We start from the raw sequence: 15,122 nt of genomic DNA on the forward strand, positions 1-15,122 counted from the left end.
GCCCTGAGCCAAAGGCAGACACTCAACCACTGAGCCATCCCGTTTTGGTCATTTTTCTGAAAATTCAATTTGTTACACACTCATGCCAGCAGTGAAGAGAGTGCCAGTTTCTCCAAAAGTTTAGTCAAAAGACTATGTTATTAAGCTTATGGAAAATATCAAACTCATGGTATATATGAAGCTTGATAAAATATCAAGCTTTCTCTACTTTTAAATTTCCTCTTGTTATGAGTATAGAGGAACATTTTCCTTGCGTTTAAGTTCTAATTTTTTTCTGTAAATTCTCTTTTTATGCTATTTGTCCACATTTTAATTGGATCCTAATTTCTTACTGACTTAGAGGCCTGTTTTATATATTTCAAAGATTAGCCCACCACTTGACGGGATGAGCACTGGGTGTTATTCTGTATGTGGACAAACTGAACACCAATAAAAAATAAATTTATTAAAAAAAAAGATTAGCCCACAGTTATCTGACTGGCAAAATATTTTTCTTCATTTGCCAATGTCTTTTTACTTTGCTAATAGTTTCTTTTGTCATGCAGATTTCTGGATATTTTTTTAAGGAGTGGAACCCATGAGTCTTTTCTTTTATGGCATCTAGATTCCCAGTAATTATAAAGCCTTTCCCCAGTGAAGGTTATAAAGTAATTCTCCCATTTCTTATTGAAGTATAATGGAGATAAATTGTGTTAGTTTCAGGTGTACAACATAATGATTCCACATTTACATACATTGCCAAATGATAACCATATTGTCTATTTATCATCTCTTACCATACAAAGTTACCAAATTTTTTTTCTGATGGTCAAAACTTTTAAGATTTACTTTCTTAGCAACTTCCTAATCTGCAATACAATATTATTGACTATAGTCCCCCTGCTATACATTACATCCCCATGTCTTAATTCTATTTATTAATTTATTTTTGCAGTTTTTTAATTTAAATTTTAGGTAGTTAACTGACGGACTTCTTCACTCGGCATAATACCCTCCATTTTTAGCCACATAGAAGCAAATGGTGGGTATTCGTCATTTCTAATGTCTGGGTCTATATATTCCATTGCATATATAGACAACATCTTCTTTATCTAGTCATCTTTCAATGGACACCAAGACTCCTCCCACAGTTTGGATATTGTGGACATTGCTGCTATAAACATTGGGGTGCAGGTGTTTTGGATTTTCACTGCATCTGTATTCTTTGGGGTAAATCCCCAGCAGTGCAATTGCTAGGTCGTAAAGTAGCTCTATTTTTAACTCTTTGAGGAACCTCCACACAGCTTTCCAGAGTGGCTGCACCAGTTCACATTCCCACCAACAGTAAAGAGGGTTCCCTTTTCTCCACATCCTCTCCAACATTTATTGTTTCCTGTCTTGTTATTTTTACCATTCTCACTGGTATGAGGTGGTATCTCATTGTGGTTTTGATTTGTGTTTCCTTGATGGCAAGCATTTTCTCATGTGCTTGTTGGCCATGTGTATATCTTCTTTGGTGTTCATGTCTGAACAATGAACATGTCTGTTCGTGTTTCAACAATTGAACATGTCTGTTCAATTTCTGTTCATGTCTTTTGTCCATTTCATGATTGGATTGTTTCTTTACTGTTGAGTTTAATAGGTTCTTTATAGATCTTGGAAACTAGCCCTTTATCTGATAGGTCATTTGCAAATATCTTCTCCCATTCTGTAAGTTGTCTTTTAGTTTCATTGACTGTTTCTTTTGCTGTGCAGAAGCTTTTTATCTTAAGTCCCAATAGTTCATTTTTGCTTTTGTTTCCCTTGCCTTCATAGATGTATCTTGCAAGAAGTTGTTGTGGCCAAGTTCAAAAACGGTGTTGCCTGTGTTCTCCTCTAAGATTTTGATGGATTATTGTCTCACATTTAGATCTCTCATCCATTTTGAGTTTACCTTTGTGTATGCTGTAAGAGAATGGTCCAGTTTCATTCTTCTGCACGTGGCTCAATAGAGAACCCAGAAATGGGCCCTCAACTCTATGGTCAATTAATATTTGACAAAGCAGGAAAGACTATCCACTGGAAAAGGACAGTCTCTTCAACAAATAGTGCTGAGAAAATCTTCTGCCCATTTCTTAACTGGATTATTTGTTTTGTTTTGTTTTGTTTTGAGTGTTGAGTTTGATAAGTTCTTTATAGATTTTGAATACTAACCCTTTTTCAGATATGTCATTTGCAAATATCTTCTCCCATTCCATAGGCTGCCTTTTAGTTTGATGATTGTTTCCTTTGCTGTGCAGAAGGCTTTTTATCTTGATGAAGTTCCATTACTTCATTTTTTGTGTTTCCCTTTCTGTGGTGATGTGCCCAGTAAAAAAGTTGCTGCAGCTGATGACACAGAGGTTGCTGCCTGTGTTCTCCCCTAGGATTTTGATGGATTGCTGTCTTACATTTAAGTCTTTCATCCATTTTGAATTTATTTTTGTGCATGGTGTAAGGATGTAGTTTAGTCTCATTCTCCTGCATGTGGCTGTCCAGTTTTCCCAGTACCATTTGTTGAAGAGACTGTCCTTTTTCCACTGGATATTTTTTCCTGGTTTGTCAAAGATTAACTGGCCATATAGTTCTGGGTCCATTTGTGCGTTCTCTATTCTGTTCAATTGATCTATGTGTTTGTTTTCCTGCCAGTACCACACTATCTTGATGATCACAGCTTTCTAATACAGCTTAAAGTCCGGGATTCTAATACCTCCTGCTTTGGTTTCTTTCTCAACATCACTTTGGCTATTTAGAGTCTTTTCTGGTTCCATAAAAATCTTAGGATTGTGCTAGCTCTGCAAAAAAAATGCTTGCGGTATTTTCATCAGGATGGCATTGAAGGAGGGGGAGGGGCAAGAGGGCGGAAGAGTAGGGTTCCCAAATCACCTGTCTCCACCAAATTACCTAGATAACCTTCAAATCATCCTGAAAATCTACGAATTCGGCCTGAGATTTAAGAGAGAACAGCTAAAACGCTACAGTCAGAAGAGTTCGTGCTTCTATCCAGGTAGGAAGATGGGGAAAAAGAAATAAAGAAACAAAAGGCATCCAAGGGGGAGGGGCCCCGCGAGGAGCCAGGCTAACGCCGGGGCGAGTGTCCCCAGGACAGGAGAGCCCCGTCCCAGAGAAGCAGGAGCTGCACCAACCTTCCCGGGCGGAAAGGCCTCGCAGGGAGTTGGAGCAGGAACCCAGGAGGGCGGGGATGCCCTCAGGCTCCCTGGGACACTAACAGACACTTGCGCTCCTGGGAGAGTGCACCGAGCTCCATAAGGGCTGCAGCGCGCACACATTGACCTGGGAGCAGATCGGAGGGGCTTGGGCGGCAGCTCCGTGGAGGGGGCAGCGGGGCCCGGGAGCAGCTCGGCGGTGGCTCCGGGAGAGGAAGATGCTCCGTGCGGAGGGGGCTGCGCTGCCGGGAGTGCGAATCCAACAGCGCAGGGCCCGGAGCACAGGGCACCGGGACACAGACCAAGATCCAGCCTCCCCCGGGCAGGCAGAGGCCGGGAGGGCCCAGGACAGCAAGGACGCTCCTGCCCCGAGCTGAGCAGATCAGCGGCCCCGACCCGGAGCCTCCAGGCCCTGCAGACAGAGAGCTCCGGAGTTACTGCTGAAGCAGACTCCAGGGCGCAGGGCAGGCCCCACCACTGGGGTTGTTCCTCCTGGGGCCTCACGGGGTAAATAACCCCCACTGAGCCCTGCACCAGGCAGGGGCAGAGCAGCTCGCCCAAGTGCTAACACCTGAAAATCAGCACAGCAGGCCCCTCCCCCAGAAGACCAGCTAGACGGACAAGTTCCAGGGGAAGCCAAGGGACTTAAAGTATACAGAATCAGAAGATGTTTGTTTGTTTTGGTTTGCTTTTTTTTCTTTTTGATTTCTGATTGCTTCCCCCACCCTTTTTTCCCTTCTTTCTTTCTTTTTCTTTCTCTTTTTCTTCTTTTTTACTTTTTTCTTCCTTTTTTCTTTTTCTCTTTTCTTTCCTTCCTTCTCTCTCTTTTTCTCCTTTTCCCAATACAACTTGTTTTTGGCCACTCTGCACTGAGCAAAAGGACTAGAAGGAAAACCACCTCAAAAGAAAGAATCAGAAACAGTCCTCTCTCCCACACAGTTACAAAATCTGGATTACAATTCAATGTCAGAAAGCCAATTCAGAAGCACTATCATACAGCTACTGGTGGCTCTAGAAAAAAGCATAAAGGACTCAAGAGACTTCATGACTGCAGAATTTAGATCCAATCAGGCAGAAATTAAAAATCAATTGAATGAGATGCAATCCAAACTAGAAGTCCACTAACGACGAGGGTTAACGAGGTGGAAGAATGAGTGAGTGACATAGAAGACAAGTTGATGGCAAAGAAGGAAACTCAGGAAAAAAGAGACAGACAATTAAAAGACCAGGAAGACAGATTAAGGGAAATAAACGACAGCCTGAGGAAGAAAAACCTACGTTTAATTGGGGTTTCCGAGGGGGCCAAAAGGGCCAGAGGGCCAGAATATGTATTTGAACAAATGATAGCTGAAAACTTTCCTAATCTGGGAAGGGAAACAGGCATTCAGATCCAGGAAATAGAGAGATACCCCCCCTAAAATCAATAAAAACCGTTCAACACCTCGACATTTAAGAGTGAAGCTTGCAAATTCCAAAGATAAAGAGAAGATCCTTAAAGCAGCAAGAGACAAGAAATCCCTGAACCTTCTAGGGAGGAGTATTAGGGTAAGGGTAACAGCAGACCTCTCCACAGAGACCTGGCAGGCCAGAAAGGGCTGGCAGGATATATCCAGGGTCCTAAATGAGAAGAACATGCAACCAAGAATACTTTATCCAGCAAGGCTCTCATTCAAAATGGAAGGAGAGATAAAGAGCTTCCAAGACAGGCAGGAACTGAAAGAATATGTGGCCTCCAAACCACTCTGCAAGAAATTTTAAGGGAGACTCTTAAAATTCCCCTTTAAGAAGAAGTCCAAAGGAACAATCCACAAAAACAAGGACTGAAGAGATATCATGATGACACCAAACTCATATCTTTCAATAGTAACCCTGAACGTGAACAGGCTTAATGACACCATCAAAAGGCGCAGGGTTTCAGACTGGATAAAAAACAGGACCCATCTAATTGCTGTCTATAAGAGACTCATTTTAGACAGAAGGACACCTACAGCCTGAAAATAAAAGGTTGGAGAACCATTTACCATTCAAATGGTCCTCAAAACAAAGCCGGGGTAGCCATCCTTATATCAGATAAACTAAAATTTATCCCTAAAAATGTAGTGAGAGATGAAGAGGGACACTATCTCATACTTAAAGGATCTACCCAACAAGAGGATTTAACAATCCTCAATATATATGCCCCAAATGTGGGACCTACCAAATATATCAATCAATTAATAACCAAAGTTAAGACATACTTAGATAATAATACACTTATACTTGGTGACTTCAATCTAGCACTTTCTACATTCGATAGGTCTTCTAAGCACAACATCTCCAAAGAAACAAAAGCTTTAAATGATACACTGGACCAGATGGATTTCACAGATATCTACAGAACTTTACATCCAAATGCAAATGAATACACATTCTTCTCAAGGGCACATGGAACTTTCTCCAGAATAGACCACATACTGGGTCACAAATCGGGTCTGAACCGATACCAAAAGATTGGGATCGTCCTCTGCATATTCTCAGACCATAATGCCTTGAAATTAGAACTAAATCACAACAAGAAGTTTGGAAGGACTTCAAACACGTGGAGGTTAAGGACCATCCTGCTAAAAGATGAAAGGGTCAACCAGGACATTAAGGAAGAATGAAAAAGATTCATGGAAACTAATGAGAATGAAGATACAACCATTCAAAATATTGGGATGCAGCAAAAGCAGTCCTAAGGGGGAAATACATCGCAATACAAGCATCCATCCAAAAACTGGAAAGAACTCAAATACAAAAGCTAACCTTACACCTAAAGGAGCTAGAGAAAAAAACAGAAATTAGATCCTACATCCAGCAGAAGAAGAGAGTTAATAAAGATTTGAGCAGAACTCAACGAAATCGAAACCAGAAGAACTGTGGAACAGATCAACAAAACCAGGAGTTGGTTCTTTGAAAGGATTAATAAGACAGATAAACCATTAGCCAGCCTTATTAAAAAGAAGAGAGAGAAGACTCAAATTAATAAAATCATGAATGAGAAAGGAGAGATCACTACCAACACCAAGGAAATACAAACGATTTTAAAAACATATTATGAACAGCTATACGCCAATAAATTAGGCAATCTAGAAGAAATGGGCACATTCCTGGAAAGCCACAAAGTACCAAAACTGGAACAGGAAGAAACAGAAAACCTGAACAGGCCAATAACCAGGGAGGAAATTGAAGCAGTCATCAAAAACCTCCCAAGACACAAAAGTGTAGGGCCAGATGGCTTCCCAGGGGAATTCTAAAAAACGTTTAAAGAAGAAATCATACCTATTCTACTAAAGCTGTTTGGAAAGACAGAAAGAGATGGAGTACTTCCAAATTCCTTCTATGAGGCCAGCATCACCTTAATTCCAAAACCAGACAAAGACCCCACCAAAAAGGAGAATTACAGACCAATATCCCTGATGAACATGGATGCAAAAATTCTCAACAAGATACTAGCCAATAGGATCCAACAGCACATTAAGAAAATTATTCACCATGACAAGTAGGATTTATCCCCGGGACACAAGGCTGGTTCAACACTCGTAAAACAATCAATGTGATTCAGCATATCAGCAAGAGAAAAACCAAGAACCATAGGATCCTCTCATTAGATGCAGAGAAAGCATTTGACAAAATACAGCATCCATTCCTGATCAAAACTCTTCAGAGTGTAGGGATAGAGGGAACATTTCTCAACATCTTAAAAGCCATCTACGAAAAGCCCACAGCAAATATCATTCTCAATGGGGAAGCACCGGGAGCCTTTCCCCTAAGATCAGGAACAACACAGGGATGTAACTCTCACCACTGCTATTCAACATAGTACTGGAAGTCCTAGCCTCAGCAATCAGACAACAAAAAGACATTAAAGGCATTTTAGTTGGCAAAGAAGAAGTCAAACTCTCCCTCTTCGCCGATGACATGATACTCTACATAGAAAACCCAAAAGTCTCCACCCCAAGATTGCTAGAACTCATACAGCAATTTGGTAGCGTGGCAGGATACAAAATCAATGCCCAGAAGTCAGTGGCATTTCTATACACTAACAATGAGACTGAAGAAAGAGAAATTAAGGAGTCAATCCCATTTACAATTGCACCCAAAAGCAGAAGATACCTAGGAATAAACCTAACCAAAGAGGTAAAGGATCTATACCCTCAAAACTATAGAACACCTCTGAAAGAAATTGAGGAAGACACAAAGAGATGGAAAAATATTCCATGCTCATGGATTGGCAGAATTAATATTGTGAAAATGTCAATGTTACCCAGGGCAATTTACACGTTTAATGCAATCCCTATCAAAATACCATGGACTTTCTTCAGAGAGTTAGAACAAATTATTTTAAGATTTGTGTGGAATCAGAAAGGACTCCGAATAGCCAGGGGAATTTTAAAAAAGAAAACCATAGCTGGGGGCTTCACACTGCCAGATTTCAGGTTGTACTACAAAGCTGTGGTCATCAAGACAGTGTGGTACTGGCACAAAAACAGACACATAGATCAATGGAACAGAATAGAGAACCCAGAAGTAGACCCTGAACTTTATGGTCAACTAATATTCGATAAAGGAGGAAAGACTATCCACTGGAAGACAGTCTCTTCAATAAATGGTGCTGGGAAAATTGGACATCCACATGCAGAAGAATGAAACTAAACCACTCTCTTGCACCATACACAAAGATAAACTCAAAATGGATGAAAGATCTAAATGTGAGACAAGATTCCATCAAAATCCTAGAGGAGAACACAGGCAACCCCCTTTTTGAACTCGGCCACAGTAACTTCTTGCAAGATATATCTACGAAGGCAAAAGAAATAAAAGCAAAAATGAACTATTGGGACTTCATCAAGATAAGAAGCTTTTGCACAGCAAAGGATATAGTCAACAAAACTAAAAGACAACCTACAGAATGGGAGAAGATATTTGCAAATGACCTATCAGATAAAGGGCTAGTTTCCAAGATCTACATAGAGCTTATTAAACTCAACACCTAAGAAACAAAAAATCCAATCAGGAAATAGGCAAAAGACATGAAGAGAAATCTCACAGAGGAAGACATAGACATGGCCAACACGCACATGAGAAAATGCTCTGCATCACTTGCCATCAGGGAAATACAAATTAAAACCACAATGAGATACCACCTCACACCAGTGAGAATGGGGAAAATTAACAAGGCAGGAAACCACAAATGTTGGAGAGGATGTGGAGAAGGGGAATCTTCTTGCACTGTAGGTGGGAATGTGAACTGGTGCAGCCACTCTGGAAAACTGTGTGGAGATTCCTCAAAGAGTTAAAAATAGATCTGCCCTACGACCCAGTAATTGCACTGCTGGGATTTACCCCAAAGATACAGATGCAATGAAACGCTGGGACACCTGCACCCCAATGTTTCTAGCAGCAATGTCCACAATAGCCAAACTGTGGCAGGAGCCTCGGTGTCCATCGAAAGATGAATGGATAAAGAAGACGTGGTTCATGTATACAATGGAATATTACTTAGCCATTAGAAATGACAAATACCCATCATTTGCTTCGACGTGGACGGAGCTGGAGGGTATTATGCTGAGTGCAGTAAGTCAATTGGAGAAGGACAAACATTATATGGTCTCATTCATTGGAGAATATAAAAAATAGTGAAAGGGAATAAAGGAGAAAGGAGAATAAATAAGTGGGAAATATCAGAAAGGGAGACAGAACATGAAAGAGTCCTAACTCTGGGAAATGAACTGGGGGTAGTTGAAGGGGAGGTAGGGTGGGGGTGGGGGTGACTGAGTGACGGGCACTGAGGTGGGCACTTGACAGGATGAGCACTGGGTGTTATTTTGTATGTTGACAAACTGAACACCAATAAAAAATAAGTTTATTAAGAAAAAAAAGAATATCTCTTTTGCTTACTGATGTATTTCTCACACCAAGCACAATTGCTGGCACATTGTAGCTGCTCAAAAATTACCTGTTGAATGAACTACCTTGTTTCTTAACATAACAAGGGGTTCTGGAGAATTAAAACAAACCCCTTTGGCTGGAATGCCAAGAAGCAGTTCACTGATTCACTTGAGTTCTTGATGTCTTGATGTCTTCCACTGTCTGTGGAGGAGCCTTATAATTAAGAGTGAACTGAATATAAGCCTATTCCCTGCAATCCAAAGATCCCAAAGCAGCAATGTACCAAATAATGCTCAGCTGCAGCTGACAATCTACTTCTTCCTTATTGTCGCTGCTCTTGCACAAATTTTATTTCCTGTCTGCAATGGTCCTGTCTTCGTTAATCTTCAAATTACCGATATTAGCAAAAATTCAAACTCCACCTTCTTTATGAAGTCTACTCTCATTCCTCTAGTCTCAAATCAGATTTCTCCCTTCTCAAATATAAATAATAGTGAAAGGGAATAGAAGGGAAGGGAGAAGAAATGGGTATGAAATATCAGAAAGGGTGACAGAACATAAAGACTCCTAACTCTGGGAAATGAACTAGGGGTGGTGGAAGGGGAGAAGGGCGGGGGTTGGGGGTGAATGGGTGATGGGCACTGAGGGGGGCACTTGATGGGATGAGCACTGGGTGTTTTTCTGTATGTTGGCAAACTGAACACCAATAAAAAATAAATTATTAAAAAAAAAAGATTTCTCCCTTCTCTGAGTACCTCTTGTATTTGTTGTATTTTGCATGCTTAGCAGCATCCAACATTACACTTTTCTGAATATTATAGGTTTCACTGGGTAAAATCTCCTCTGATGAGTTTATTGGGTACCTATAGACAATGTTTATCTCATATAATCTAAAGCATTTGATACTAGTATCTGGTGTGTTAAGCTAAAAATTGGTTAAAGTTGAGATCCACAAAAGATATCTTAACACTTTCATTTCAAATATATAACTTCATACTCATTTGCTCATCTTTTGATGTGAAACCAAGCCTTTTCTATGAGAGTGATTTTAATAATGAAATGTCCATACTCCTAACGCATCAGTTTCTGTTTCATTAAAATGCAATAAGCAAGTGACAGTTTGGAAATAATATAGGTGTAGAATCCTCTAAGATTTTTATGATTTTCCTTCAGTGTGTTACAGTTTGCTCACACATAATTTGATAGCAATTTTTTAAAAAGTGACTGACATTTATAAGGTCTTTCCAAAGCATCTGAAACAAATCCTTGTCATAGTTACACCTCATCAGTTTACATAATACATAATCGAATTCTAAAATAGTTAGCAACAGGCTTAGACAGTTTTTGCAAAAGGTACAACAGACTCTTGATAAACATTAACTCCTGGCAGATGTCCTCAGGCATATTAAATAACCTCATTAGTTCCAAGTAGTCATTGTGACCTGGACATCATGTTTACAGAGAGAATGGCAGTCATTGTTTGCAGAGAATGGCAAGTGTTGTTTAAAGTCTGCTGAAATGCTTAAGTGATGGGTGATTAAAAGATAGTCTATGGCTTCTTTTTCTTTTACAATATCCAGCCCATGATCTACTTTTTCTTTTACAGACCTGAGCCCATGATCTACTAAAAATGCTGGGAAGGAGAGAAGAGCTATAAAGGGTATATAAGGTGAATGGGAAACATCCTATAGAGATTATCATCTGTCCTAACAGTCTAAAGGACTCTGGATTCACTTCTGAGAATTGAAAAATAAAAGTGCCCACGTTCTTAGAATTATAACAGCATTTCAGAAAAGAGTAAAACTGAACTTACCTGAGACCTGACTATCTGTGATCCATCATTCGATCCCTTTTCCTCCATGTTCTCCCCTTGGGAAAGTATAGCATTGTAAGAGGGCATAACTGGGAAAAAGAAAAAAGAAGCATCTGGTAAACACATGACGTTAATGCTGAAACTAACCTTTGGAATGTTAGTTCCTGTCAGGATGGCAGACAGTTTAGAGAGAAGCCCTCTAAGACAAAAGCTTAAAGGTTGAATAACTTATTGAGGAATTCAGTGTAGGATCTTCTCTTTCTCTTATTGTGGCATATAGGAAGCTCAAGAAAGCTCAGTGGATTTTAGCCCTGACTACACACTTCAAGGATTTTTTTTAAATGCCAATGTTCAGCCCCTATTCCCAGAGATTTGGTTTTTCGTTTTTGTTTCTTTTAATTTTATTTAAATTCTAGTTAGTTTAACATACAGTGCAATATTGGTTTTAGGAGTGGAATTCAGTGAATCATCACTTACATACAATACCAAGTGCTTATCATAACACATACCCCCACTTAATGCCCATCACCCATCCAGTCCAGAGATTTGGATAAATCCAGGATTATCCAAAATGGTCTGGGGTGGGCCTAGGAAACAGCATCTTAAATCTAAAGTCGCCCAGTGATTTTAAGTAGGAGATGAGATCCACTGAGATGAGCTGATACAAAAAAACCTGTTAAGGGCCTAATCTTATTCTTTAAGGTGATAAATTCATTCCCAAACTCAAACTCCAAAGATCTTCTCTCCTTTACTCGTTTTTTGTTTTTTTTTTTAATTTTATTTATTTATTCATGGGAGACACACAGAGAGAGGCAGAGACACAGGCAGAGGGAGAAGCAGGCTCCTCACAGGGAGCCCAATGCGGGACTTGATCCCAGGACACTGGGATCATGCCCGGAGCCAAAGGCAGGCGCTCAACCGCTGAGCTACCCAGGCATCCCTCTTTTGCTCTTTTTAACACGATCTTTCTCATATACAAAGGAGATTTCACTCTTCTCAGTTTTAAGAGTGTTCACCTTCTTTTCTGAGTGCCAGATTCAGTGCACCACCATGATTCCTACACCTCTGTACAGTTCCTAAGTTGTAATGTCACCAAAGATCTGCTCTCTTCTAGAAGGACCGTCAGGAGACACACTAGGACTAACAGTCTCAGTGTCCTTGTCAGTCCCTGCAAGTTGATTTTCCAGTGCCTTATGGAGAATAGTCACTCCCAGGTATTAAAGGTGCCTCATCTCTGATGAGAGCCTCAGGAGCCAAAAACTATCCACAAGATTTCAGCTTCTCAGGGGCAGCCACTCTTAGAATCTTGCTTTGTCATGCAGAATTGAGATGTGGGGATTCCTGAAGATGGCTATTACTGTTTTTTCCACTAAAGGCATCGATTCTTCATGTATGGACTTCACTATGACATTCAAATCTCTCTCCTGGCAGGGATCTTGTAAGACACAATATCAGGTTGAGCACCTGTAATGAGATGCACCAGTCAACAAAAATCCAGCAGTCTGAGTCAACTAGGGACCTAGAGAGTCTGTAAAGAAACATATAAACTACCATTCATAAAGATAGGACATACTACAGTATGGGATTCTTTAAAAACATTCAAAAAGCATTTTTAAAATTTCTTAGATTCACATATTACAAAAAGCAGAGATATACATATCCATCAGCTACAACAAACTTTAGCCTCAGTTCCTACCCACTCTCTTCTCAGACTAGAAAACACATGGTCCTTGCTTAGTGAAAGATTTTCAGAAAGACTTTCACCAACATTAACAACAGGGTAAAATACTTTGAATTGCTAAGAAATATGGAAGGATACATTCTTTTTCTGTTCACAAAGGTTAGCCTGAAAATTTCTCTCAAAAGTTAGTGATGGAACTGAAGAATGAAGTCATTTCCTGAGAAGCAAGTTTTTTAAACAAAGAAAATCACAGTTCCAGTGGAATGGTCTATTAGATGAGGTAGCCACCCACCACTCAAGATATGGCACAAATCCACAGCTTTACAACCAGTCAACTAAGAGGCAGACCTTTCAGGCCTAATTTAAAAGCACTTTAAAAAGCAGGTCCTGGGATCCCTGGGTGGCGCAGCGGTTTGGCGCCTGCCTTTGGCCCAGGGCGCGATCTTGGAGACCCGGGATCGAATCCCACGTCGGGCTCCCGGTGCATGGAGCCTGCTTCTCCCTCTGCCTGTGTCTCTGCCTCTCTCTCTCTCTGTGACTATCATGAATAAATAAATAAAATCTTAAAAAAAAAAAAAAAAAAAAAAAGGCAGGTCCTATTGGTCCAAGCCAAAGCTCTACAAGGGTCCTACTCTCTGAAGAGCCACCAGCAATCTTCTGAAAATGCTTGACATTTCAAACCCAATCACTTCAAAACCAACTATTCACAACAATAAAAACATTTACCAAGTGAGGCAGAACATGTTTCTCTGTCACATGTGTGAACCCAAGGGGATGGGGAGTGTCAAATATATGATATAGTCTATGCAAGTTTAGTTGAGAATTTTTTATGGCATCTGATAAGACTAAGTCTCCAGAGAACACACACTTGGAAATGCAGATTTAGTTCTCAGTGTTTTGGTTTAATGAGGGATCTGAAACTGAAGATCCCTGGTTCACAGCTCTACGTTCCTTCTAGGATACACTGAAGTTCTCCTTAGTACTTGTTCTGTACCTTTTCATTGTTGGTATCTGATCTCCTTTCTTCTCATAATTTCCCTTTCAATTCCTGTATTGGAAAGATACACACACAAAACCCCTCTAAACCAACCACTCCCCACCCCCAAATTGTAATTTTTTCATACAACACACACACACAGACTTTTCCAGACTTTTCTAGTAATCCCACAGGCTTTTTCAAATAAGTAGCCATGATAGCTTGGAAGGTAACAAATTTCCTTGACTGTCTAAGGAATACAAGAATTATAATCAATTCAGATGAAGAATGACTTTAGGGATAACATCTTTTTCTGAGTGAACTTCATGGATCATGTAGAAAACTCATGTTTTCTCAATCTGGGCTGTGTATTAGACAAAGCCCAGATTCTAAACTATACATATGTAAATGTATACATGTCCAGGCTCCACCCAAGAGCTACTAAACCAGAATCTGTTGAGGTGAAGTCTGGCATCTACTCATTTTTTAAATGTCTCACAAGTGATTCTGATGCAGGAATTCAGAACAACTATCAGAGCCTCTCATTTCCTTCACTTCCTCCATGCCAATGATTTTCATCGTCATTCTACTTCAGTCACCTACATCTAGTACCATAGCACTTCTGAAGTCTTCCTTACCTTACAAAACATTAAACTGTAAATCAGGAGACCTTAGATTCTAGACTGGATGGGAAAGGAAGTAAAGACAGGAGTAGCTTCATGTAAGGGAAAAATAGAAAAAGCAGCAGTGCTCCTCAAAGTGTGGTCTGAAGATCCTTGGTATCATGCCATTTGCTGAGAAGCAGATCCACTGGTCCTGTCCCAGATGTAATGAAATGGCATCACTGGGTGGGTATTCTTGGCCCAGAGATTTGCATTAAAAGTATTCCTTCCCTGGAATCAGACCATTTTCTCCAGGTTCCCTACAAGCCTGAATCTAGCATGTACTTTCTCATTCCTATCTTCAACTTTATCTGTCACATTTATTGACTCCTTCCTAATTTAAAATCTTTTTTTTTTAAAGATTTATTTATTTACTTGAGAGAGAGAGAGAGTGCACATGAGGGACAAAGGCAGAGAGAGCAGGCCCCCTGCTGAGTCAAGAGCCCCATGCAGGGCTCATCCCAGGATCATGACCTGAGCTGGAGGCAGACACTTAACTGACTGAGCCACCCAGGTGCCCCAATTTAAAATTTTTTAATCTCTCTCTCAACATTAAAAATTTTCCCTGGCTATGTGCCCATTTGTAACTGGCATCCATTCTTTTTTCAAGGCTACAACTCTGCAAAGGATTGTCAATACTTTTCTCTACTTCATTATCCATTTATTTTTAAATTATCTATGTATGATCTTTCTGCTGTTCTGCCATCAGCACACTACTGAAATTGCTCTGGTTAGGAATATCCAAAACCCTTATGTTGTTCAAGCAATGGAGTTCATTACTTCTTGAGCTCTGATGGGTATCTGACGCTGCTGACAACTGTGTTTTGCTTTATGTCCACAGTCCTTCTCAGTGGACTATGCACTAGTCCCTTTTCCTCTGCTTACCATCTACATATTGTTGTTCCTTAGGATTTTC

The 15,122-nt window shown here is 40.2% G+C and overlaps 1 protein-coding gene across 1 annotated transcript in view; it reads right to left on the minus strand.

Moving 5' to 3' along the window:
• The window catches only part of ZNF713 (zinc finger protein 713), a 54,715-nt gene that overhangs the window by 18,212 nt on the left and 21,381 nt on the right, over positions 1–15,122 (minus strand). Inside the window, exon 3 of the mRNA XM_025425689.3 lies at positions 10,888–10,976. Within this exon, the coding sequence (XP_025281474.3) occupies positions 10,888–10,976 (89 nt within the window). The remainder of the gene's footprint in view (positions 1–10,887; positions 10,977–15,122) is intronic.

The sequence above is a fragment of the Canis lupus genome, chromosome 6 (assembly GCF_003254725.2).
Source record: "Canis lupus dingo isolate Sandy chromosome 6, ASM325472v2, whole genome shotgun sequence".
NCBI classification, from domain to species: Eukaryota; Metazoa; Chordata; class Mammalia; order Carnivora; family Canidae; genus Canis; species Canis lupus.